This window comes from Stegodyphus dumicola, chromosome 9, assembly GCF_044657685.1.
Source record: "Stegodyphus dumicola isolate Sdum_Otavi_A_Nest chromosome 9, ASM4465768v1".
Lineage (NCBI taxonomy): Eukaryota > Metazoa > Arthropoda > Arachnida > Araneae > Eresidae > Stegodyphus > Stegodyphus dumicola.
Genome location: NC_140776.1, coordinates 42,071,946 through 42,099,837, shown reverse-complemented (window position 1 = coordinate 42,099,837; position 27,892 = coordinate 42,071,946). Strand labels below are relative to the sequence as shown.

The 27,892-nt window shown below is 35.5% G+C and overlaps 1 protein-coding gene across 2 annotated transcripts in view; it reads left to right on the top strand.

The window, feature by feature from the left end:
• Nucleotides 1-17,321: 17,321 nt before the first annotated feature.
• LOC118194429 (general transcription factor IIF subunit 1-like) overlaps nucleotides 17,322-27,892 on the top strand; it is a 56,771-nt gene continuing 46,200 nt past the window's right edge. The window contains exons 1-2 of one of the 2 annotated variants that reach the window (XR_015042960.1): nucleotides 17,322-17,534; nucleotides 25,888-25,946. Coding sequence is in view for 1 of the 2 variants with exons in the window: in XM_085823366.1 (XP_085679492.1) it covers nucleotides 17,490-17,534; nucleotides 25,888-25,946 (104 nt within the window). In the remaining variant the exon portion in view is untranslated. The remainder of the gene's footprint in view (nucleotides 17,535-25,887; nucleotides 25,947-27,892) is intronic. The other variant, XM_085823366.1, reaches the window with a different exon arrangement.

Genomic DNA, 27,892 nt, shown 5'->3' with positions numbered 1-27,892 from the left:
ATGAAGAATAATAATTTAATGAAATGTACACGACTTGCAAAAATATAAATAATAATGTTTGATTAAGCATACAAGAATTTATGATTTACCTTGGATACGTTTTACAGTTCAAAGATGCTACATTCTTTGGTGAAACCAGGCAAGGCTTCCTATGGGAGATAGAAGCATTATGTTTATGAGTAATTTCATATCCACATCCTAAGAAATTAATCTTGATAAAAGCTCTAATTTATTGTCCTTGGAAAGTTAGAAACAATATCTCACCTCAACTGACAACACTGTTCTATATTTTGAGTGAAACGTTTTCGCCCTACATGAATCCAACCATTAGGATCTGGATGAGCAGATTTCCTGAAAGGTGGAGGAAACATATCTTGTTTACCGTTGCACAAAAAGAAATTTACCAATTCTTTAATAATTCATGAAATCTCAAAATTACTAAAAAGGAATAACTGTTATGAAAAACGGATGCCGCATAGGGTACAAATGATTACGATTCACCACTAATGAATTATCATTTACCTCAAGAAAGAAGACAATTCAGAATTTTCCTTTAGGTTCTTTTGAGTAACAGCAGCAAATGAACACTGTTGAAATTCTCTGTTCAAAAAATTAATTTATATGAAATGAAGAATAATAATTTAATGAAATGTACACGACTTGCAAAAATATAAATAATAATGTTTGATTAAACATACAAGAATTTATGATTTACCTTGGATACGTTTTACAGTTCAAAGATGCTACATTCTTTGGTGAAACCAGGCAAGGCTTCCTATGGCAGATACGAGGGCCATCCAGGAAGTAGATTACGTTTCCGTCTGTGTCCGCTAGGGGCGGGGCTAGCGCGGCCATCTTGGGGTCAGAGCGTTGCGCAGCTCAGTCTGCATCTAGCCGTGCTAGTGAGAGGTTCGTGCTGTGCTCCGTTCAGATACTGTGACGGTTTGAAATGTCTGCGTTAATTGAAAATCCCGCGAGCTGCGAGGTGCGCTCAGTAATAAGGTTTCTGACTGCAAAAAACTGTAAACCGATAGAAATCTATCGGCAGCTTCGTGAAGTGTATGGGGACAACATTATCACTGAAGGTGGAGTGCGTTAGTGGGTCAAAAGATTTCAAAATGGCCGAACCAATGTTCACGACGAAGATCGAAGTGGGAGACCCAGCATAGTGGCCGCCGAACTTCTCGAAAAAGTCGATGCTAAAGTCCGTGAAAATCGAAATTTCACAATAACGGAACTTTCTTTGAGTTTTCCACAAATTTCGCGAAGTTTGTTGCACGAAATCATCAGCGAAAAGCTTGGTTACCACAAGTTTTGTGCAAGATGGATTCCAAAAATCTTGACAGAGGACCACAAAAATCAGCGAATGGCTGCAGCGTTGAACTTTTTGGACGCTTACCATAAGGATGGTGACTCTTTACTCGATCGCATCGTTACTGGTGACGAAACATGGGTGAAACATGTGAACTGTGAAACGAAATTGCAATCAATGCAGTGGGGGCACACAAGTTCTCCCCAAAAACCCAAGAAATGCATGCAAACAATGTCGGCAAGGAAGATGATGGCGACTGTTTTTTGGGACAGAAAAGGTGTAATTTTGGTGGACTTCCTGGAAAGAGACAATAAACTCTCAAAGGTATTGCAAACTCTCCAAAAACTCAGAAGAGCAATTCAAAACAAGCGCAGAGGAATGTTGAGCTCTAAGATCTTGTTGATTCACGACAACGCCCGGCCCCACACGGCAAATGTCACTCGTAAAGTTCTTGAATCTTTTAAGTGGGAGTTGTTTCCTCATCCGCCGTACAGTCCCGACCTGGCACCGAGCGACTTCCACCTATTCCCAGCAATGAAGAAGTGGCTGGCTATGCAGCGTTTTGATGACGACGCACAGCTGCAAGAAGAGGTAACGAAGTGGTTGAAGGCGCAGGCGGCCGAATTTTTCGACGAAGGAATTTCCAAGCTCGTACATCGCTACGATAAATGCCTTAATTTGTATGGTGACTATGTAGAAAAGTAGTATTTGAGTGTGGCTTTCATCTGTATATAATAAAATTTGTTTCCTATACTTTGTTTATTTTTTTATTCCAAAACGTAATCTACTTTCTGGATAGCCCTCGTAGAAGCATTATGTTTATGAGTAATTTCATATCCACATCCTAAGAAATTAATCTTGATAAAAGCTCTAATTTATTGTCCTTGGAAAGTTAGAAACAATATCTCACCTCAACTGACAACACTGTTCTATATTTTGAGTGAAACGTTTTCGCCCTACATGAATCCAACCATTAGGATCTGGATGAGCAGATTTCCTGAAAGGTGGAGGAAACATATCTTGTTTACCGTTGCACAAAAAGAAATTTACCAATTCTTTAATAATTCATGAAATCTCAAAATTACTAAAAAGGAATAACTGTTATGAAAAACGGATGCCGCATAGGGTACAAATGATTACGATTCACCACTAATGAATTATCATTTACCTCAAGAAAGAAGACAATTCAGAATTTTCCTTTAGGTTCTTTTGAGTAACAGCTACAGATGAACATTGGTGAAATTCTCTGTTAAAAAAATTAATTTATATGAAATGAAGAATAATAATTTAATGAAATGTACACGACTTGCAAAAATATAAATAATAATGTTTGATTACGCATACAAGAATTTATGATTTACCTTGGATACGTTTTACAGTTCAAAGATGCTACATTCTTTGGTGAAACCAGGCAAGGCTTCCTATGGGAGATAGAAGCATTATGTTTATGAGTAATTTCATATCCACATCCTAAGAAATTAATCTTGATAAAAGCTCTAATTTATTGTCCTTGGAAAGTTAGAAACAATATCTCACCTCAACTGACAACACTGTTCTATATTTTGAGTGAAACGTTTTCGCCCTACATGAATCCAACCATTAGGATCTGGATGAGCAGATTTCCTGAAAGGTGGAGGAAACATATCTTGTTTACCGTTGCACAAAAAGAAATTTACCAATTCTTTAATAATTCATGAAATCTCAAAATTACTAAAAAGGAATAACTGTTATGAAAAACGGATGCCGCATAGGGTACAAATGATTACGATTCACCACTAATGAATTATCATTTACCTGAAGAAAGAAGACAATTCAGAATTTTCCTTTAGGTTCTTTTGAGTAACAGCAGCAAATGAACACTGTTGAAATTCTCTGTTCAAAAAATTAATTTATATGAAATGAAGAATAATAATTTAATGAAATGTACACGACTTGCAAAAATATAAATAATAATGTTTGATTAAACATACAAGAATTTATGATTTACCTTGGATACGTTTTACAGTTCAAAGATGCTACATTCTTTGGTGAAACCAGGCAAGGCTTCCTATGGGAGATACGAGGGCCATCCAGGAAGTAGATTACGTTTCCGTCTGTGTCCGCTAGGGGCGGGGCTAGCGCGGCCATCTTGGGGTCAGAGCGTTGCGCAGCTCAGTCTGCATCTAGCCGTGCTAGTGAGAGGTTCGTGCTGTGCTCCGTTCAGATACTGTGACGGTTTGAAATGTCTGCGTTAATTGAAAATCCCGCGAGCTGCGCTCAGTAATAAGGTTTCTGACTGCAAAAAACTGTAAACCGATAGAAATCTATCGGCAGCTTCGTGAAGTGTATGGGGACAACATTATCACTGAAGGTGGAGTGCGTCAGTGGGTCACAAGATTTCAAAATGGCCGAACCAATGTTCACGACGAAGATCGAAGTGGGAGACCCAGCATAGTGGCCACCGAACTTCTCGAAAAAGTCGATGCTAAAGTCCGTGAAAATCGAAATTTCACAATAACGGAACTTTCTTTGAGTTTTCCACAAATTTCGCGAAGTTTGTTGCACGAAATCATCAGCGAAAAGCTTGGTTACCACAAGTTTTGTGCAAGATGGATTCCAAAAATCTTGACAGAGGACCACAAAAATCAGCGAATGGCTGCAGCGTTGAACTTTTTGAACGCTTACCATAAGGATGGTGACTCTTTACTCGATCGCATCGTTACTGGTGACGAAACATGGGTGAAACATGTGAACTGTGAAACGAAATTGCAATCAATGCAGTGGGGGCACACAAGTTCTCCCCAAAAACCCAAGAAATGCATGCAAACAATGTCGGCAAGGAAGATGATGGCGACTGTTTTTTGGGACAGAAAAGGTGTAATTTTGGTGGACTTCCTGGAAAGAGACAATAAACTCTCAAAGGTATTGCAAACTCTCCAAAAACTCAGAAGAGCAATTCAAAACAAGCGCAGAGGAATGTTGAGCTCTAAGATCTTGTTGATTCACGACAACGCCCGGCCCCACACGGCAAATGTCACTCGTAAAGTTCTTGAATCTTTTAAGTGGGAGTTGTTTCCTCATCCGCCGTACAGTCCCGACCTGGCACCGAGCGACTTCCACCTATTCCCAGCAATGAAGAAGTGGCTGGCTATGCAGCGTTTTGATGACGACGCACAGCTGCAAGAAGAGGTAACGAAGTGGTTGAAGGCGCAGGCGGCCGAATTTTTCGACGAAGGAATTTCCAAGCTCGTACATCGCTACGATAAATGCCTTAATTTGTATGGTGACTATGTAGAAAAGTAGTATTTGAGTGTGGCTTTCATCTGTATATAATAAAATTTGTTTCCTATACTTTGTTTATTTTTTTATTCCAAAACGTAATCTACTTTCTGGATAGCCCTCGTAGAAGCATTATGTTTATGAGTAATTTCATATCCACATCCTAAGAAATTAATCTTGATAAAAGCTCTAATTTATTGTCCTTGGAAAGTTAGAAACAATATCTCACCTCAACTGACAACACTGTTCTATATTTTGAGTGAAACGTTTTCGCCCTACATGAATCCAACCATTAGGATCTGGATGAGCAGATTTCCTGAAAGGTGGAGGAAACATATCTTGTTTACCGTTGCACAAAAAGAAATTTACCAATTCTTTAATAATTCATGAAATCTCAAAATTACTAAAAAGGAATAACTGTTATGAAAAACGGATGCCGCATAGGGTACAAATGATTACGATTCACCACTAATGAATTATCATTTACCTCAAGAAAGAAGACAATTCAGAATTTTCCTTTAGGTTCTTTTGAGTAACAGCAGCAAATGAACACTGTTGAAATTCTCTGTTCAAAAAATTAATTTATATGAAATGAAGAATAATAATTTAATGAAATGTACACGACTTGCAAAAATATAAATAATAATGTTTGATTAAACATACAAGAATTTATGATTTACCTTGGATACGTTTTACAGTTCAAAGATGCTACATTCTTTGGTGAAACCAGGCAAGGCTTCCTATGGGAGATACGAGGGCCATCCAGGAAGTAGATTACGTTTCCGTCTGTGTCCACTAGGGGCGGGGCTAGCGCGGCCATCTTGGGGTCAGAGCGTTGCGCAGCTCAGTCTGCATCTAGCCGTGCTAGTGAGAGGTTCGTGCTGTGCTCCGTTCAGATACTGTGACGGTTTGAAATGTCTGCGTTAATTGAAAATCCCGCGAGCTGCGCTCAGTAATAAGGTTTCTGACTGCAAAAAACTGTAAACCGATAGAAATCTATCGGCAGCTTCGTGAAGTGTATGGGGACAACATTATCACTGAAGGTGGAGTGCGTCAGTGGGTCATAAGATTTCAAAATGGCCGAACCAATGTTCACGACGAAGATCGAAGTGGGAGACCCAGCATAGTGGCCACCGAACTTCTCGAAAAAGTCGATGCTAAAGTCCGTGAAAATCGAAATTTCACAATAACGGAACTTTCTTTGAGTTTTCCACAAATTTCGCGAAGTTTGTTGCACGAAATCATCAGCGAAAAGCTTGGTTACCACAAGTTTTGTGCAAGATGGATTCCAAAAATCTTGACAGAGGACCACAAAAATCAGCGAATGGCTGCAGCGTTGAACTTTTTGGACGCTTACCATAAGGATGGTGACTCTTTACTCGATCGCATCGTTACTGGTGACGAAACATGGGTGAAACATGTGAACTGTGAAACGAAATTGCAATCAATGCAGTGGGGGCACACAAGTTCTCCCCAAAAACCCAAGAAATGCATGCAAACAATGTCGGCAAGGAAGATGATGGCGACTGTTTTTTGGGACAGAAAAGGTGTAATTTTGGTGGACTTCCTGGAAAGAGACAATAAACTCTCAAAGGTATTGCAAACTCTCCAAAAACTCAGAAGAGCAATTCAAAACAAGCGCAGAGGAATGTTGAGCTCTAAGATCTTGTTGATTCACGACAACGCCCGGCCCCACACGGCAAATGTCACTCGTAAAGTTCTTGAATCTTTTAAGTGGGAGTTGTTTCCTCATCCGCCGTACAGTCCCGACCTGGCACCGAGCGACTTCCACCTATTCCCAGCAATGAAGAAGTGGCTGGCTATGCAGCGTTTTGATGACGACGCACAGCTGCAAGAAGAGGTAACGAAGTGGTTGAAGGCGCAGGCGGCCGAATTTTTCGACGAAGGAATTTCCAAGCTCGTACATCGCTACGATAAATGCCTTAATTTGTATGGTGACTATGTAGAAAAGTAGTATTTGAGTGTGGCTTTCATCTGTATATAATAAAATTTGTTTCCTATACTTTGTTTATTTTTTTATTCCAAAACGTAATCTACTTTCTGGATAGCCCTCGTAGAAGCATTATGTTTATGAGTAATTTCATATCCACATCCTAAGAAATTAATCTTGATAAAAGCTCTAATTTATTGTCCTTGGAAAGTTAGAAACAATATCTCACCTCAACTGACAACACTGTTCTATATTTTGAGTGAAACGTTTTCGCCCTACATGAATCCAACCATTAGGATCTGGATGAGCAGATTTCCTGAAAGGTGGAGGAAACATATCTTGTTTACCGTTGCACAAAAAGAAATTTACCAATTCTTTAATAATTCATGAAATCTCAAAATTACTAAAAAGGAATAACTGTTATGAAAAACGGATGCCGCATAGGGTACAAATGATTACGATTCACCACTAATGAATTATCATTTACCTCAAGAAAGAAGACAATTCAGAATTTTCCTTTAGGTTCTTTTGAGTAACAGCTACAGATGAACATTGGTGAAATTCTCTGTTAAAAAAATTAATTTATATGAAATGAAGAATAATAATTTAATGAAATGTACACGACTTGCAAAAATATAAATAATAATGTTTGATTAAGCATACAAGAATTTATGATTTACCTTGGATACGTTTTACAGTTCAAAGATGCTACATTCTTTGGTGAAACCAGGCAAGGCTTCCTATGGGAGATAGAAGCATTATGTTTATGAGTAATTTCATATCCACATCCTAAGAAATTAATCTTGATAAAAGCTCTAATTTATTGTCCTTGGAAAGTTAGAAACAATATCTCACCTCAACTGACAACACTGTTCTATATTTTGAGTGAAACGTTTTCGCCCTACATGAATCCAACCATTAGGATCTGGATGAGCAGATTTCCTGAAAGGTGGAGGAAACATATCTTGTTTACCGTTGCACAAAAAGAAATTTACCAATTCTTTAATAATTCATGAAATCTCAAAATTACTAAAAAGGAATAACTGTTATGAAAAACGGATGCCGCATAGGGTACAAATGATTACGATTCACCACTAATGAATTATCATTTACCTCAAGAAAGAAGACAATTCAGAATTTTCCTTTAGGTTCTTTTGAGTAACAGCAGCAAATGAACACTGTTGAAATTCTCTGTTCAAAAAATTAATTTATATGAAATGAAGAATAATAATTTAATGAAATGTACACGACTTGCAAAAATATAAATAATAATGTTTGATTAAACATACAAGAATTTATGATTTACCTTGGATACGTTTTACAGTTCAAAGATGCTACATTCTTTGGTGAAACCAGGCAAGGCTTCCTATGGCAGATACGAGGGCCATCCAGGAAGTAGATTACGTTTCCGTCTGTGTCCGCTAGGGGCGGGGCTAGCGCGGCCATCTTGGGGTCAGAGCGTTGCGCAGCTCAGTCTGCATCTAGCCGTGCTAGTGAGAGGTTCGTGCTGTGCTCCGTTCAGATACTGTGACGGTTTGAAATGTCTGCGTTAATTGAAAATCCCGCGAGCTGCGAGGTGCGCTCAGTAATAAGGTTTCTGACTGCAAAAAACTGTAAACCGATAGAAATCTATCGGCAGCTTCGTGAAGTGTATGGGGACAACATTATCACTGAAGGTGGAGTGCGTCAGTGGGTCAAAATATTTCAAAATGGCCGAACCAATGTTCACGACGAAGATCGAAGTGGGAGACCCAGCATAGTGGCCGCCGAACTTCTCGAAAAAGTCGATGCTAAAGTCCGTGAAAATCGAAATTTCACAATAACGGAACTTTCTTTGAGTTTTCCACAAATTTCGCGAAGTTTGTTGCACGAAATCATCAGCGAAAAGCTTGGTTACCACAAGTTTTGTGCAAGATGGATTCCAAAAATCTTGACAGAGGACCACAAAAATCAGCGAATGGCTGCAGCGTTGAACTTTTTGGACGCTTACCATAAGGATGGTGACTCTTTACTCGATCGCATCGTTACTGGTGACGAAACATGGGTGAAACATGTGAACTGTGAAACGAAATTGCAATCAATGCAGTGGGGGCACACAAGTTCTCCCCAAAAACCCAAGAAATGCATGCAAACAATGTCGGCAAGGAAGATGATGGCGACTGTTTTTTGGGACAGAAAAGGTGTAATTTTGGTGGACTTCCTGGAAAGAGACAATAAACTCTCAAAGGTATTGCAAACTCTCCAAAAACTCAGAAGAGCAATTCAAAACAAGCGCAGAGGAATGTTGAGCTCTAAGATCTTGTTGATTCACGACAACGCCCGGCCCCACACGGCAAATGTCACTCGTAAAGTTCTTGAATCTTTTAAGTGGGAGTTGTTTCCTCATCCGCCGTACAGTCCCGACCTGGCACCGAGCGACTTCCACCTATTCCCAGCAATGAAGAAGTGGCTGGCTATGCAGCGTTTTGATGACGACGCACAGCTGCAAGAAGAGGTAACGAAGTGGTTGAAGGCGCAGGCGGCCGAATTTTTCGACGAAGGAATTTCCAAGCTCGTACATCGCTACGATAAATGCCTTAATTTGTATGGTGACTATGTAGAAAAGTAGTATTTGAGTGTGGCTTTCATCTGTATATAATAAAATTTGTTTCCTATACTTTGTTTATTTTTTTATTCCAAAACGTAATCTACTTTCTGGATAGCCCTCGTAGAAGCATTATGTTTATGAGTAATTTCATATCCACATCCTAAGAAATTAATCTTGATAAAAGCTCTAATTTATTGTCCTTGGAAAGTTAGAAACAATATCTCACCTCAACTGACAACACTGTTCTATATTTTGAGTGAAACGTTTTCGCCCTACATGAATCCAACCATTAGGATCTGGATGAGCAGATTTCCTGAAAGGTGGAGGAAACATATCTTGTTTACCGTTGCACAAAAAGAAATTTACCAATTCTTTAATAATTCATGAAATCTCAAAATTACTAAAAAGGAATAACTGTTATGAAAAACGGATGCCGCATAGGGTACAAATGATTACGATTCACCACTAATGAATTATCATTTACCTCAAGAAAGAAGACAATTCAGAATTTTCCTTTAGGTTCTTTTGAGTAACAGCTACAGATGAACATTGGTGAAATTCTCTGTTAAAAAAATTAATTTATATGAAATGAAGAATAATAATTTAATGAAATGTACACGACTTGCAAAAATATAAATAATAATGTTTGATTAAGCATACAAGAATTTATGATTTACCTTGGATACGTTTTACAGTTCAAAGATGCTACATTCTTTGGTGAAACCAGGCAAGGCTTCCTATGGGAGATAGAAGCATTATGTTTATGAGTAATTTCATATCCACATCCTAAGAAATTAATCTTGATAAAAGCTCTAATTTATTGTCCTTGGAAAGTTAGAAACAATATCTCACCTCAACTGACAACACTGTTCTATATTTTGAGTGAAACGTTTTCGCCCTACATGAATCCAACCATTAGGATCTGGATGAGCAGATTTCCTGAAAGGTGGAGGAAACATATCTTGTTTACCGTTGCACAAAAAGAAATTTACCAATTCTTTAATAATTCATGAAATCTCAAAATTACTAAAAAGGAATAACTGTTATGAAAAACGGATGCCGCATAGGGTACAAATGATTACGATTCACCACTAATGAATTATCATTTACCTCAAGAAAGAAGACAATTCAGAATTTTCCTTTAGGTTCTTTTGAGTAACAGCAGCAAATGAACACTGTTGAAATTCTCTGTTCAAAAAATTAATTTATATGAAATGAAGAATAATAATTTAATGAAATGTACACGACTTGCAAAAATATAAATAATAATGTTTGATTAAACATACAAGAATTTATGATTTACCTTGGATACGTTTTACAGTTCAAAGATGCTACATTCTTTGGTGAAACCAGGCAAGGCTTCCTATGGCAGATACGAGGGCCATCCAGGAAGTAGATTACGTTTCCGTCTGTGTCCGCTAGGGGCGGGGCTAGCGCGGCCATCTTGGGGTCAGAGCGTTGCGCAGCTCAGTCTGCATCTAGCCGTGCTAGTGAGAGGTTCGTGCTGTGCTCCGTTCAGATACTGTGACGGTTTGAAATGTCTGCGTTAATTGAAAATCCCGCGAGCTGCGAGGTGCGCTCAGTAATAAGGTTTCTGACTGCAAAAAACTGTAAACCGATAGAAATCTATCGGCAGCTTCGTGAAGTGTATGGGGACAACATTATCACTGAAGGTGGAGTGCGTCAGTGGGTCAAAATATTTCAAAATGGCCGAACCAATGTTCACGACGAAGATCGAAGTGGGAGACCCAGCATAGTGGCCGCCGAACTTCTCGAAAAAGTCGATGCTAAAGTCCGTGAAAATCGAAATTTCACAATAACGGAACTTTCTTTGAGTTTTCCACAAATTTCGCGAAGTTTGTTGCACGAAATCATCAGCGAAAAGCTTGGTTACCACAAGTTTTGTGCAAGATGGATTCCAAAAATCTTGACAGAGGACCACAAAAATCAGCGAATGGCTGCAGCGTTGAACTTTTTGGACGCTTACCATAAGGATGGTGACTCTTTACTCGATCGCATCGTTACTGGTGACGAAACATGGGTGAAACATGTGAACTGTGAAACGAAATTGCAATCAATGCAGTGGGGGCACACAAGTTCTCCCCAAAAACCCAAGAAATGCATGCAAACAATGTCGGCAAGGAAGATGATGGCGACTGTTTTTTGGGACAGAAAAGGTGTAATTTTGGTGGACTTCCTGGAAAGAGACAATAAACTCTCAAAGGTATTGCAAACTCTCCAAAAACTCAGAAGAGCAATTCAAAACAAGCGCAGAGGAATGTTGAGCTCTAAGATCTTGTTGATTCACGACAACGCCCGGCCCCACACGGCAAATGTCACTCGTAAAGTTCTTGAATCTTTTAAGTGGGAGTTGTTTCCTCATCCGCCGTACAGTCCCGACCTGGCACCGAGCGACTTCCACCTATTCCCAGCAATGAAGAAGTGGCTGGCTATGCAGCGTTTTGATGACGACGCACAGCTGCAAGAAGAGGTAACGAAGTGGTTGAAGGCGCAGGCGGCCGAATTTTTCGACGAAGGAATTTCCAAGCTCGTACATCGCTACGATAAATGCCTTAATTTGTATGGTGACTATGTAGAAAAGTAGTATTTGAGTGTGGCTTTCATCTGTATATAATAAAATTTGTTTCCTATACTTTGTTTATTTTTTTATTCCAAAACGTAATCTACTTTCTGGATAGCCCTCGTAGAAGCATTATGTTTATGAGTAATTTCATATCCACATCCTAAGAAATTAATCTTGATAAAAGCTCTAATTTATTGTCCTTGGAAAGTTAGAAACAATATCTCACCTCAACTGACAACACTGTTCTATATTTTGAGTGAAACGTTTTCGCCCTACATGAATCCAACCATTAGGATCTGGATGATATTTATATTTTTTATGAAGATATATATATTTTTTATGAAGATATATATATATGGATGATATTTATATTTTTTAGAATTTATGATTTACCTTGGATACGTTTTACAGTTCAAAGATGCTACATTCTTTGGTGAAACCAGGCAAGGCTTCCTATGGGAGATAGAAGCATTATGTTTATGAGTAATTTCATATCCACATCCTAAGAAATTAATCTTGATAAAAGCTCTAATTTATTGTCCTTGGAAAGTTAGAAACAATATCTCACCTCAACTGACAACACTGTTCTATATTTTGAGTGAAACGTTTTCGCCCTACATGAATCCAACCATTAGGATCTGGATGAGCAGATTTCCTGAAAGGTGGAGGAAACATATCTTGTTTACCGTTGCACAAAAAGAAATTTACCAATTCTTTAATAATTCATGAAATCTCAAAATTACTAAAAAGGAATAACTGTTATGAAAAACGGATGCCGCATAGGGTACAAATGATTACGATTCACCACTAATGAATTATCATTTACCTCAAGAAAGAAGACAATTCAGAATTTTCCTTTAGGTTCTTTTGAGTAACAGCAGCAAATGAACACTGTTGAAATTCTCTGTTCAAAAAATTAATTTATATGAAATGAAGAATAATAATTTAATGAAATGTACACGACTTGCAAAAATATAAATAATAATGTTTGATTAAACATACAAGAATTTATGATTTACCTTGGATACGTTTTACAGTTCAAAGATGCTACATTCTTTGGTGAAACCAGGCAAGGCTTCCTATGGCAGATACGAGGGCCATCCAGGAAGTAGATTACGTTTCCGTCTGTGTCCGCTAGGGGCGGGGCTAGCGCGGCCATCTTGGGGTCAGAGCGTTGCGCAGCTCAGTCTGCATCTAGCCGTGCTAGTGAGAGGTTCGTGCTGTGCTCCGTTCAGATACTGTGACGGTTTGAAATGTCTGCGTTAATTGAAAATCCCGCGAGCTGCGAGGTGCGCTCAGTAATAAGGTTTCTGACTGCAAAAAACTGTAAACCGATAGAAATCTATCGGCAGCTTCGTGAAGTGTATGGGGACAACATTATCACTGAAGGTGGAGTGCGTCAGTGGGTCATAAGATTTCAAAATGGCCGAACCAATGTTCACGACGAAGATCGAAGTGGGAGACCCAGCATAGTGGCCACCGAACTTCTCGAAAAAGTCGATGCTAAAGTCCGTGAAAATCGAAATTTCACAATAACGGAACTTTCTTTGAGTTTTCCACAAATTTCGCGAAGTTTGTTGCACGAAATCATCAGCGAAAAGCTTGGTTACCACAAGTTTTGTGCAAGATGGATTCCAAAAATCTTGACAGAGGACCACAAAAATCAGCGAATGGCTGCAGCGTTGAACTTTTTGGACGCTTACCATAAGGATGGTGACTCTTTACTCGATCGCATCGTTACTGGTGACGAAACATGGGTGAAACATGTGAACTGTGAAACGAAATTGCAATCAATGCAGTGGGGGCACACAAGTTCTCCCCAAAAACCCAAGAAATGCATGCAAACAATGTCGGCAAGGAAGATGATGGCGACTGTTTTTTGGGACAGAAAAGGTGTAATTTTGGTGGACTTCCTGGAAAGAGACAATAAACTCTCAAAGGTATTGCAAACTCTCCAAAAACTCAGAAGAGCAATTCAAAACAAGCGCAGAGGAATGTTGAGCTCTAAGATCTTGTTGATTCACGACAACGCCCGGCCCCACACGGCAAATGTCACTCGTAAAGTTCTTGAATCTTTTAAGTGGGAGTTGTTTCCTCATCCGCCGTACAGTCCCGACCTGGCACCGAGCGACTTCCACCTATTCCCAGCAATGAAGAAGTGGCTGGCTATGCAGCGTTTTGATGACGACGCACAGCTGCAAGAAGAGGTAACGAAGTGGTTGAAGGCGCAGGCGGCCGAATTTTTCGACGAAGGAATTTCCAAGCTCGTACATCGCTACGATAAATGCCTTAATTTGTATGGTGACTATGTAGAAAAGTAGTATTTGAGTGTGGCTTTCATCTGTATATAATAAAATTTGTTTCCTATACTTTGTTTATTTTTTTATTCCAAAACGTAATCTACTTTCTGGATAGCCCTCGTAGAAGCATTATGTTTATGAGTAATTTCATATCCACATCCTAAGAAATTAATCTTGATAAAAGCTCTAATTTATTGTCCTTGGAAAGTTAGAAACAATATCTCACCTCAACTGACAACACTGTTCTATATTTTGAGTGAAACGTTTTCGCCCTACATGAATCCAACCATTAGGATCTGGATGAGCAGATTTCCTGAAAGGTGGAGGAAACATATCTTGTTTACCGTTGCACAAAAAGAAATTTACCAATTCTTTAATAATTCATGAAATCTCAAAATTACTAAAAAGGAATAACTGTTATGAAAAACGGATGCCGCATAGGGTACAAATGATTACGATTCACCACTAATGAATTATCATTTACCTCAAGAAAGAAGACAATTCAGAATTTTCCTTTAGGTTCTTTTGAGTAACAGCTACAGATGAACATTGGTGAAATTCTCTGTTAAAAAAATTAATTTATATGCAATGAAGTATAATAAATATCAATTTAGAGCAAAGAGTTCATGAACAAAAATTTATAGATTCTGTAGTACTTCATGCATTTGCATAAAAAAGCTACCTTGTTTGAAGTTGCTGTTCAGTTTCTGAAGGAGCTTTCACATTCAACTGTGATGGCAGTTTCCTGTGGAATAAAATAATTATGATTACACTTTTCTGCATTATTTTGTAAAAAAACAATTTTAGAGCATCAAAGCTAAAGTCAAGCTGTAAAATGCACTGTAAACTATCCTGTATGCTGTTTTTTCCCTTTATTCTGTAGCTTATATATGTTACTGTTTAAATACTATTTTTCCATAAGCAATTTATTAAATAGAACAGCCACACAGTTTCTGAGGTAAGTTTGACAGCTATGCAAAAATTAAGGCCATGGGGGGGATGCGTTTTCTCCCCTCAGCAGTGATGATTCATTAGAAGATGCTCTCCTCTGCAGTGACTTTAGGCAATATTTTCAGCAATCAGAAGATTAACTGCCTAGTAGGCTGTATTATTTTCTTAACAAATATTAAATGAGCAGCTGGTAAGTTATAACATATATACATAAACACTAACAATAATGCATATAGTTAATAAACTCAGCCATTTATGACGTTCAGATTTTCAGAAACCAGAAGAAATACATACTAATCACTAGCAAAAATGCCATTTATTAAATTAAGACTGGCAAAGGACTGATTCTTTTGTACCAAAATATCCTACATGTACATATAAAAATTCTCTGTACTTCATCATTCACTTTCAAATTTGCCGTTATCTTAATAGATGCGTCATTTGCAGCATGTTAGAATCATAGGACAAGGACTGATTTCAAAGTGATGCACTTTAAAAAGATTTATTATAAACACACACAAATATTTATCTGATTGTAATTCTTTGTGCATGAAAGTGATCTGTAGTCACAAGGTTAATGTCTTTTAAACAGCTACAGTTTGAAACAAATTGATGTTTATCACCTGTGTAATCCCAACAGAACATATAAGACAAATAAAATTTACTTGCCTAATTTTTTATTGTGAATGGAAAAATTACTTATTTTCCAAGAAAATATCTCAAGCTTGCCACAGAAATAAAGAATTTATTTCAGAGTTTGGCAAAGTGAAATTTAAAAGTGTGTTTATTATCAAGTAGATTACATGCAAATGTGATTTCTTGCATTGTAGCCTTGAAATAACATGGGAATGGATAGCAAGTTAAACTTTTTTTTGCGTGAAACAGAACTTTGCACCGAGTATCTCTAACCATATTTCTACAAACAGAAATAATTTTGCAGTTGAATATGGATTTTTTTTTCTAGTGTTTGAACTTGCATGAGAATAGTTGTGTCATCAACAAAGAAAATTTGAATTTTACAGTGTTGGGAAGAATAATAAGCACATATATAATAAAATAAGGAACTCAGTCTTGGGCCTCTTGTTCTGTAATCTGCCTCTGCACTGAAATGATCCATGACAGATAAAAATTCCTCATTAAAGAAGCCACTACATAAGCCTTTGAGAACATTAGAAATTTGAATGTTATTGACTGGGCGATTACGTTCTCCAGCTGTCACAACTAAATGCAATAGCTGCTTTATCAAGGAAGCATTAAGTTTTTTCAAGAAAACAATATACAATTTGTATTCTTAGGCACTGAATTTTACTTGTCAAATTTCATTACTTTAAAAAGAAAAATGAATAAAGATTTTGATAGTTCAACAGTTGCTTAGTATGATTCAGAAATTCATAGCTTGGCTGACAAACAGATTGCTTAAATATTTAATGCCTTGCTGTAAAAATATTTCTTTGTGTTTGAATTTCGAAGAAGGAAAGAAATTATATATATATATATATATACATACCTCGACAGAGCTGATTCAGCAACAACTTCAGAATACAGAGGAGAGGCTGAAGATGTTAAAATATCGCTGCCGCCATCACAGAGAGGAGGAAAATTCAATGAACTTCGAAGCTCTATTTTACTGGTACTTTTGGAACTCTCAGTTAAAAGTTGCGTCAAAACTTGAACAAACAGTGTAGCTAACTGCCGTGTTCCTGCTGCATTCAAATGCAGCCCATCCAGAGCCATGCATCCACTCCAGTCACGAGATGACATGCAGAAGGTTACATTATCCAGCTCTTCACAGAGATCAATCATTTTTTTATCAAACTGAGAACTCTTGTTGTTGACAGAGCGCAGTCGAGGTCGCAATTCGTCTCTCTCATTATAAGTTAAATACTTCGAATCCACTCTGGGCAAAATTCCTGATATGACTACCCGCGCATACGGATTCACTCTACTCACTTCCCGAATTAAACTTTTATATTTTAAAACACTGTCATCCACAGTAGAATCCATATTATTGGTCCCTACATGAAAAAGGATACAATCGTATTCATTAAAGGATGAAATTTTTTTGGTCAACCTTTCTATTGTTATGCCCGGAAACGCGAGAGCATGCAGTTTATTATCATACAGCTGAGACGGTAAATATTGGTACATATATTTAATCATGGAATCACCGGTTATCAGAACCTTCATAGTCGATTACAAGTTATAAAAACTTCAAAATTACAAGCCCGTTACAACACGCCGAACGACCTAATATTAACAATACTACTACGAACAACGACAGATTGAACAAAAGCTTGGCTACTTTTGAACAATGCACTTGGCTCTAAAATTTATTCTGGTAACCTTACATTGCATCAGCGATTTCGAAAGGCATCATGGGAAAAAGTACACATTTTTCGGTAAACTTCCGGTATCAGGGACTCAGTTATCTGTAAAATTCGTTGTTGTAAACATTTATTGCCAGTTTTTACAAGTTGTGTTTCCGCAGTTATTCTTGAATAGAATTTTTTACGCTATTATCATCTTACCGATTTTATTTTAATAAAATGGCATCTAAAGAAAATACAGTGGATGCCGCTAAACCAAATGCTGTAAGTTCCTTGTGTATTTTAATCTTATTCGCGAATTTAAATTTGTCTTCATATAAAAAGAACTAAACCGTGTATAGTTTTGCAGTATATGGTACAGAGTTTTCTACAGGTAGTCTAAATCACTTCAGTTTGCGAAAATTTTTCATAATTCATGACTAGAAGAAATGTTAGATTAGGCTATTCTATCTCTCCGAGACAGAACCGGGACATCTGAATGTCTTTGACGGAACAGGAGTTATTAGTGACAAAGAAAAATGATTGTAATTTGGTTTAATCCTAGTATCCGGTGTAGTAAACGGGTATTCAAAGAATATATATAGTTATACATAGTATCGGTATACTATACATGCATAGACGTTCTTTTGGTAATTTTTGGTGTTGGCGATAATTTTTAAAACCTCGCCAAGACTGCACCATATACTAGGATTTTACCTATAATTTACTCATTTTTTCATTCATTAACAGAAGTTTACATTCTCTCATTAACAGAACCCATATAAAGATTTAAGTATGCTTTTATTTCGCTAGGATCATATCATGAGTATATCTTCTATTAAACATGAGTTTTAACTTATATAGCAAATTTCGACTTGTCATACTACACAACATATCTTCGTTTCGCAACCAGCACAGCTTCTACTGTCACAGCAATTAACATCTAGATTTTCCTTTTGATAGGTTACTAAACACAATAAAAAATAAGTATTTTTCTGTTATGCACCTAACATCCTTTTTGGCCGTTGTGAAAGAGAATTCAAACACACATTGAGAACTTTAGGATAGTGCTACCTGGGCTATTGTTATGTATTGTGTGTGTGTCTGTCTGTAAATTGTTCTTACAACTAGAAATAGTTTACAGTTAAAAAAAGGCCAATATGCATAGTAGATGCATAACTAAAGAATGTCAAATATATGTATATTGCTAAAGATGCAGTATATTTTGGAAGATAAAAAATTAATACTACAAAAATTGGTATTTTCAGATTATCAGCATTTAATAGACTTTCTATGTTTTGGGCATATTTTTAATGGTACACATGAGAATAGCCAAGCCCCACATGTTCATTTTATGCATGTGTTGGAGTACACATAGACTTACATGCTTTATATGCAACTGCCATTATGCAAATTGGTGATTCTTCCATCTCCTATGTACATTTTGTTATTGATCTTAATGAATTGCAAGGGAAACTGTGGAGTTTACTTGCTTATGAGAAAGAAAGCATAAAATTTCTTCAGAAATAGGAAAATTGTTGTGCCTGTGACCCAATTAAGTATTTTTCACCAGTTTACAAATCACCAATGAATTTGCAAAATTTTTAGAGGTGTGGATAATCAGAAATTACCCAAAAGAATTGAAGGTCTGCATGTGTTTTGTTTATATAAAAATGAGAATTTTGGTGTAGTACTATTCTTTTAATGACTGTCTTAATTTTTTGAGAACCCACTAATCAAGTACAGTTTTCTTCTGTTTATTTGGCTATTATGTTTTTCTCAAACAGTTTGGTTCTCTTTCCATTCGTGTGTCTTTCTTAATTGAACCCATTGCCCTATCTCAGTTGTTATTTTAAACTGGTTTCTTAGAAATTAATAAATACCTCAAAAACCAAAACTTCATTACTTTCTCCTTTATTTACATTTATTTATATAAAACGTCTGAAATCTGGATCTGTAATAATTGGAATAATCTCTTTTCCAGATTCTCATAAATCTTGGAGATGATACAAAAAATATTCCCAATTATAGATAGCTGTTTGGCTCATACTTTATTTAAAGTTTTAATGAAAAATACTGTCTGTGTCTTATGCTTTCCTAGAAACTGTACATCCATCAACTAACCAATGGATTTTGGAATTTTGTGCATTTTAAAATCCCAGTGTAAAGTAGCTTTTTAAAATCAATACCGCTGTAAGACTATCTAAGAGTTCTTGAAATATTTTATATAACATCTGCTGTAATAATTAATATAAGGTCATGAGAGGATAGGTCTCCAGATTTTTTTTTAAAGACACTTGACATAGCCAGTTATCAAATTTCACAATGAATACACAGTGGAATCTCGAGATATGAGTTTAACTCGTTCCAGCATTGAACTCGTATAGCGAATTTCTTGTATCTAGACACAAACTGCCCCATTGAAAATAATAAGAAATCCAGTTAATCCATTTCCCACCCCCAAAAATATCAACATAAAAATAAATTTTTTAATAACGTGGGAAATAATATTACCGTAGTTTACCTTTATGATAGCTTCCGACGCCGACCGTAACTGCTTCTCGTTAATCCACGCCAACAACAGTTTCTTGGAGTTTTGGATGGTGCTTGGAAGTAACGGTAACTCCTTTGCCTACATCAAGTTTCTTAATTTCTTCCTTTTTCTTCAGAATAGTGCAGATTGTCAATGTCGAAAGGCCATAAGTCTTCACCAATTCCATCATTCTTACACCATGCTTATGTTTATCTATGATTTCTTTCTTAATTTCAACGACCATGGCTTCCATGTTTTTCTTTGCAGTACTATCTGAGACAACAGTCTTCTTGGAAGGCATCGTAAAATAATTATTTTCATGTTAAATGTAATAAGCAATTAACTTGCAAGTGCAAAAACAAGTAGATCAAAGAACACTGAGTAATCTGACAAGGGGATTCACCGAGTCAAGCCGGATCGAGAAATGCCGCCACACATACCAAACAACTTGACTCGTTACTCAAGTTGATGCTCATATTTAGAGACAAATTTTTTTCTCATACTTTCCTCGTATCTCGAATTTCTTGTATATAGAGGTGCTTATATCTTGAGGTTCCACTTCAGCTGTAAATATGAAGATTTTCAGATCATATCACAATTAAGAAAGGAAATTTTCTGACCAATAGAGTATGTGAAAGGATGACTAATGAAGGTGATATTACTGGTCTTCCATTGTGATAATAGTGCCCTAATCATCAATCAACAGATGACAAAATTAGTAGAAAATATTGCCATTTCAGCGTCAAGTTGTATTTAAATTGCAGGAGATGGTTATTTATTAATTCTTTCTTTCTGTGGAATATATCTTTTGTGAAGAAATAAGACAGACACGTGTTCTTATCTTGGCAAATCCAAGTCGTGAAAATTCATTATACATAGAAAAAAAGCTAAACCATTTGATGTCAAGGAAATATGCCAACAATGAAATACCAAGTGATATCTTTTTGACAAAAAAGAATTGTAAAATTTTCTTATTAATGGAATATGTGGAGAAATAAATGCTAATAACTGAAGTCTTCATTGCAGCGTGTGTGTTCCCTTCCCCAATCATCTATCAATTAACGGAGAATGAAATCTGTAGTGGGGTTTCAAATCCAGAAAGCATCACTAGTAGTGAAGGAAGTGATGAAGAAGTTTCTGAAGTAAAAAGGCTTCAGTTGACTATTTAATGGGAATTCTGAACATGACAGTTGCTGATGTGAACTGTAGAACTTTATAACTGAACAGGAAAATATCTCTCCATAAAGTTATAGAGTAGGTTTTAAATGAAATTACTTAGGCAACTTATGTTAATAGAAATATTTAATAAGATAAAATAAATGTTATCATCAAGCTTTATTTCTCATTTTATAATTTCATTACATCATTTTACTATATTTAAATTAATAAGTTCAGAAATTTCCAGACTTGCTGAAATCACAATGACTTTGTAACAAAATATTGTGTATTTCAAGTAAGAAAATATATGTTTAGAATGTAATTGCTCGATTTTTTTTTTTAAATGATGAAGCTAATTTTAAGCAGGATTCTCATGACATTTTTTTTTTTTTGGAAGATAACAAGAAATATAACATGTGAAAAAAATTAAAAACAAAGCTCATCAAACATGCTTAAACTTCCAGTACGTGGTTTCAGATTGTGAAAAATAATGCTTACAAGTAAGTATATTTATTGCTCTTTTTTTAAAAGCAAAAGAAAATTTACATTTTTTATCAAAACATTGAAACATCCTGGCAACACTAAAAAAAAATGTACTGTTCTATTCGGAATGGTATGTATGATCAGCCTCTGTTTGATCCAGTAAAAAATCTGCATTAGATGTGTTCTTTTTAAATATGCTTTTTTTAATACATAAACAATATTGTAGAAATTTTAGGAAAAGATGAATTAATATCATGTTAACAATCATTGCAAATATAGATATTTTGAAATTTTTTCACGTAGTACATTAATGAACATCATTTGTATATCGAAAATGAATAAATTTTGTGTGATGAGAAACATTTTTGTATTGATTTGACTCAATAGTTGTAAGTTCTGTAGAAGTAGTAAAAAAGAATGATGGTTGTAAATACTTTCTGGTCACATAAGATTCATAAATAATAAATGTTGATTCAGAATTGTTACATTTCAGGTTTAATGTTATGTTAAGCAAACTGTATGTGAAAACATAAGCTTGCTGTTGACTGTATTGTAAAGAAATATAAATTCTTAAGCAGAAGTTATGTTAAAATTTTTAATATTATAGTTATTTGAAATATTTTCACTATAATTGTAATTTAAAGAAATTCTGTATTTTAATTCATTTCATAATGAATGAATTCTTAAAAATTATGAAATGCAGTCAAACTTGGTTATAATGAGTGCAAAGGGACTGTGTTATTTGCTCGTTATAACGAGTGCTCGTAAAAAACAAATTCGTGAAAAAAATTATAAAAATTCATACATATTTACTTTACTAGATTTATTTCTGTACAGTACAAAAGAAGTTGGTTAATTTGCTTTGAATTGTCTTATTGTCTCTTATGAGAGACAAGACTTCTTCAAAGGAGACTCATTATTCGAAAAACATCATCATTTTCACCCCTGGCTTAAAAAAATGTTTACAGTTTTTCACACTCAAAAGCCGTTGAATATTGTGGGGGTACATGATTTTCAAATTCTTCTCTACTCATTTCCAAATTTTCCAAGTGGTTTCTTCTTCTTCCTCCTCAGTGATTTGCCCCTCTTGAAAAATGTCCAATCAGGCCTTACAGAAGTAACAGGTAATCAACATTTTGATATAACGCTTTCTTATGCATCTTTTATTAAACATATCACTTCGAGTACATTTACATTGGCATTTAAAGCTGTTACTATTTTTTCTCTTCTGTTGAGAAACATCAAACATGAAATGCTCATGAAAGTTTGATTTAAAACTTCTGATGACCTATTGGTCCAATGACTGGATAACACTTGTAGAATTCGGTTGTAAAATTCAATCCTGATGTTTGTAAGTCCAGTGATTTCAGGATACACTTTACAGTTATTAATTAAAAGGAGAATTTTATGCTTTTCTTTCCTCAGATGCCTCTCCCATTTTGAAATTAATTCTGTTAATTCTGTGAGTCATCCAGGCTTTCTTGCTGTGATCATAATCAATGGGAAGCTTTTTAAATTACATTAAAGCTGTCGATTGATTTTTTGAGAGCTGGCCACTAATGCACTTTTCACCCTTGGACTTAGTGAGTTATGTCGTGTCCTCATGCATGCACTTCAAAAGATGCAAAAGGGCCACCATCATATGTTTACAGGATGTATGACTCATCACTAACTTCGGGTTGACTTCAGAATGTTAAAGGAATTTTTCCAACAACGAATTAGCTGAGCTGGAGAGGTGGAAGTCGATGGAAATGTTATGAATTGCAAAAATATTGCTAACTATAACCGGGATTTGCTCATTAAAAGCAAGTTATGCTCCCATTGTTCGAGATTTGCAAGAACTAACCGTTCTCCTTTCTCCTAATAAACTTAAAATAACTTTACATATAAAATTCCAAAACGTCATATTTATTTTCAAAATTCATAGAACTATAACAAAGATCAGATGGTTGCCTGCTTTATTATGGCCTGAGAATAAATCATTTACTGTAGGCATGAAATGTTCACTCTGGTACCATTTATCTCTTCTACTTTCTTTCTTTGCACCCAAATCAATTAATTTAAATCCAGCTTTTGCCAAAGAAATTCTCTGCTCTCCTTCCACTTCATTCTTTATGAAGAACAATAATAATTGTTCAATTTTTCGGAGTGAGAATTTTCTGCTGTAATTATTGATGCATGGTTTCTAAGCCAAACTCATAAAATTTCCTTGGGAATGCAAGATTCCATGAGCAGAAACAGCATTGCAGCGTATTTATTGCTTGTCATTCCTATTGACTCTAACGAACGTAAATAGGACTCTAACTTGTCATACAATTCTGATATACTGCATTTTCCCTTTTGATCAGTGACATTTTTAATAATCAAACCTAATAATTCCCGAATATACAGGGTGTTTATAAAGTCCTGGACCCATTTTGATGTTTAATAGCTCATAAAATAATAAAGACATAAAAACTTCTTTGAAGGCATTTATTGATGGAATAACTTATATATTTTCCTTTTCAGGTTTGAATATCTTTACTTTTGTAAATGTCGTCTGCTGGTGTGGTTAATTTCAGATAATGTCATTTTCCAATCTAAATATCTGTACTTTTCTAAATATTGTCTGCTTATTAATATCTGAAGCGCATAATGTTCTCCGACGAAGCACCCTTTCACCTTTCTGGCATTGTTAATCACCATAATGTGCGCATATAGGAATCTGAAAACCCCCATGAATAACGTGAGGCACAAAGGGATTTCCCAAAGGTTAATGTGTAGTGTGGACTAATGCATGACCAAGTCATTGGGCCTTTTTTTTTTTTTTTAAACAGAAAAGACGGTCTCATCAGTCGTATACTTACAAATGTTGGAAAACTTCGTATTTCCACAACTAGAAGAGCTTCAGCCACATGTCTTTTTGCAACAAGATGGTGCACCACCTCATTGGGGTACCATCGTTCGTAGTTCTTTGAATGACCATTTTACAGGAAGATGGATTGGGCAAGGAGGTCCGATTCCTTGGCCACCCAGATCACCTGATATAACGTCGCTGGACTTTTTCCTTTGGGGATTTGTAAAGGACAACGTTTACAGGAGGAGAGTGTCGAACATTGATGACCTAAAAGCCAGAATAACAACCGCAATATCCTCTGTGGATGCCGACATGCTTGCCGATACCTGGCATGAAATTGAATATCGACTTGATATTCTCCATGCGATGAAGGGGGCACACGTGGAAGTTCATTGACAAGGGTCATGAAACTTTTTGAGTCTATCTAACCATTTATGTTATTAATTTTAATCTATCTTTATTATTTTGTGAGTTATTAAACATCAAAATGGGTCTGGGACTTTATAAACACCCTGTAGAATTCTACCAACAATTCTTCCCTGCCGAACCTATTTTTTAAGCTTTCTATAACCTTTTCATAATTTTCGGCAGTTGCAGGGAAGCTATTTATAATATCACGTTGTCTTGTACCGGGTACGGTCGCTTGAACGAGATAATGCATCTTATCCCCGTTTTGAATTTCTTTATCGTTATGTATTCACCGAAATTGCCTCCAAAATGTTAACCAATCTTTAACTTCGCCACCGAATTGTTTTAACTCTATTTTAGGTAATTTCAGTTTCCGTTTGTTCGAATTCGGCGGAACACTGCTAGTAGATTGTATCATTTGGCGATTGAAGAATAATTCCATTTTTGCTCGTATTAAATCTAATTTTTCTTTGTATTCTTCAACTTTCGCCTATTCCTTTTCAAACTGATCATTTGAAAAAATTCTGAATTTAATATTTGAGTATCAAATGCATTAATTTTAACAGATAAGCATTCTAATGTAACAAAGTTCGTTTTTACAGATCCTTCTTCAGGAATTTCCTTTTCTAATTCATGCAAAATTGCGTTAATTGTTCTCATAAAAGACACTCTGACAGGTTTCCGGTTCTCAATTAACGATTCCATGTCAATAAAAATAAATTCAATAAAGTCAAATAGAATTAAATTCAATAAAACCGATAAAATTACCTTGACTTGTTTTACCGATCACTTCTGTCGTCACCAAAATTGTTCGAGATTTGCAAGAACTAACCGTTCTCCTTTCTCCTAATAAACTTAAAATAACTTTACATATAAAATTCCAAAATGTCATATTTATTTTCAAAATCTGTAGAACTACAAAGATCAGATGGTTGCCACTCTTACAGTGGCAAACTATGAAAAGAAAGATAACTGAGGCTACTCTTACAGTGGCAAACTATGAAAGGAAAGGTAACTGAGGCTGGGTTCTAACACCCATAGACTTAACATTGTACAACTAATTATGTCCAATTTTTCTCATTGAATCAGTTCTCGTTATAAGCGAGTATATGTTTGTGTTCATGTAGTATGTGCTGATATTTTATTTACATTTTATGATTTCTACTGTCTTTGCATGCTTTTTATAATTAATAAATCCTCTGGTATATGAATTCTTTCAGGGAACTTCTAGTGCTGGCAACCCGCAATTTCAGCAAGAATACATAGTTAAGATGCCAAAGTAAGATTATTTTGATAAAGTTTGATTATTAAATATGATATGGATTGTTAAATGGTATGTTAAATTAGATATGTTTATTTAAAGCTGTTATTTGCTTTAAATGGGTTTGTAATTTTGTAAGATGCATTTTATGTTTTTGATTGTTGAGTTAATAATTAGCTCATGTTTTAATATAGTAAGTATAATATTTCTGATATATTTTTAAAGAACTATTTGTTTTCTCTAAGTTTATTATGTAATATTCCCATATCTGCAGGAATGCATTCAAAGATGTGTGGTATCCTTTTATCTGCTGATGTAAACCAGCAGATAAAAGTAAACATTACATAAAGCAGGGTATTCATATAACGTATATAATTAGCTTAACCCTTTGACGTGGTGATCGTGCCTTAAAACCACAATTTTCGAATTTTTTTCTCCTCTTCTTTCCAAAATTTTTGAGTGAAAATCAATTGATTACTGATCCTCTACATAACACATCCTCTACATACAATTTGATTTTTATCTCTACATAACACAAAATGACTGCAGGATCATACGTTTTAGGTCTTAGTACTTCAAATCGGATGCCTTTTAAAATTCGTTTTCAATGAAACAAAATAACTTCCTTTTATTAATATAAACAACTTTAAATTAAAAAAGTTATTCATAGCACATCATAATTTCTATCATAAACAATAAAAAATAGCAATAATTAAGCTGCATATATAAAGAAAACCCTCTATATGCATGGTATTTGCTTTGTGGTTTCGGGGCACAACCACTGCGCCATTGTGTCACAATGCTCACAATGCTCTAGAGGCTCGGTAGTTGCGCCTTGAAACCACTGCTGTTTACATTATCGTTTGCTTGCTTCTCAAACTGGAATGTTTATTTTTACCCGGATATAGATAAGGGGTTTTGAAACCACAGAGTTATTTTATTACTAAACAATACATGCACCTGCCCAGTAAAAAGGTCTTTCTTTTCCAGAGATTTTTTTCTGACTTCAGCCCACTTGCTCTCCAAGCTAGTATTGAGATTTTATAAATTATTTCCTGTGGTTTAAATTTAATGTAAATATACTTTACTATAATTAAAAATAGAAATCGCATAAAGTTTTATTTAAATTAAAAATATTTTCTGAATATTTTGGGACGAAATATGAATAAAATAAATATGAATCGGAAACAAATGATCTGTACCAAAGCCAAAATGACCAAGCCCCCCCCCCCATTAACATAAAAAACCACAGATTTCATGTGCCAGATGGAAAGAAACTAAATAACGCTGAACATATAACAGTGAAATTTAGATCCAGGCAGTGTACATTTTGTAGCAGAAGGAAGAAACCTCATAAAAGATACATGTGCGAAAAACATGCAATGTGGGTCTGTCTATGCATGTACCAAAATGACAAAACATGATTTGAAATTTGTTCTTTGATAGTTAAGCAAAAAAAAAAAAAAAAAAACTGAGTCTTTTTTTTTTTTTATCCATTTAGCCAAATGTCCTTATTATGTGTATACTTATATTTTTACTGCTATAGAAAAATTACATAAATGTTTATTTTTTTAATTTTTCTTGACGATTTACTTTGTAAAATAATGTATAAAAAATTATATATAATGCAATTCTTTCATACATTTTTTTTAATTTGTAAATTTTGTCATTTATTGGAAACGCGCACGGAGAAAGGTAAGTTTTTTTTTCCTACTACCTCAGTAAGTTTCAAAGTCCTAGATGCACTGTGGTTTCACAGTGTGACCACCACCCACAGAACAATGGGCAAGAGTAGATTTTTTTTAATTCATATGTTATTTGTCTCTAGTATCATAATATTCAATTTCTAGAGTTTTTAGTTAAAAAAATTACAAAAATAATATCGCGCACGTCAAAGGGTTAAGTGACAAATTATGCATGGTGAGATATTATCAATATTAAATAAAATAATACTTAAGTACTCT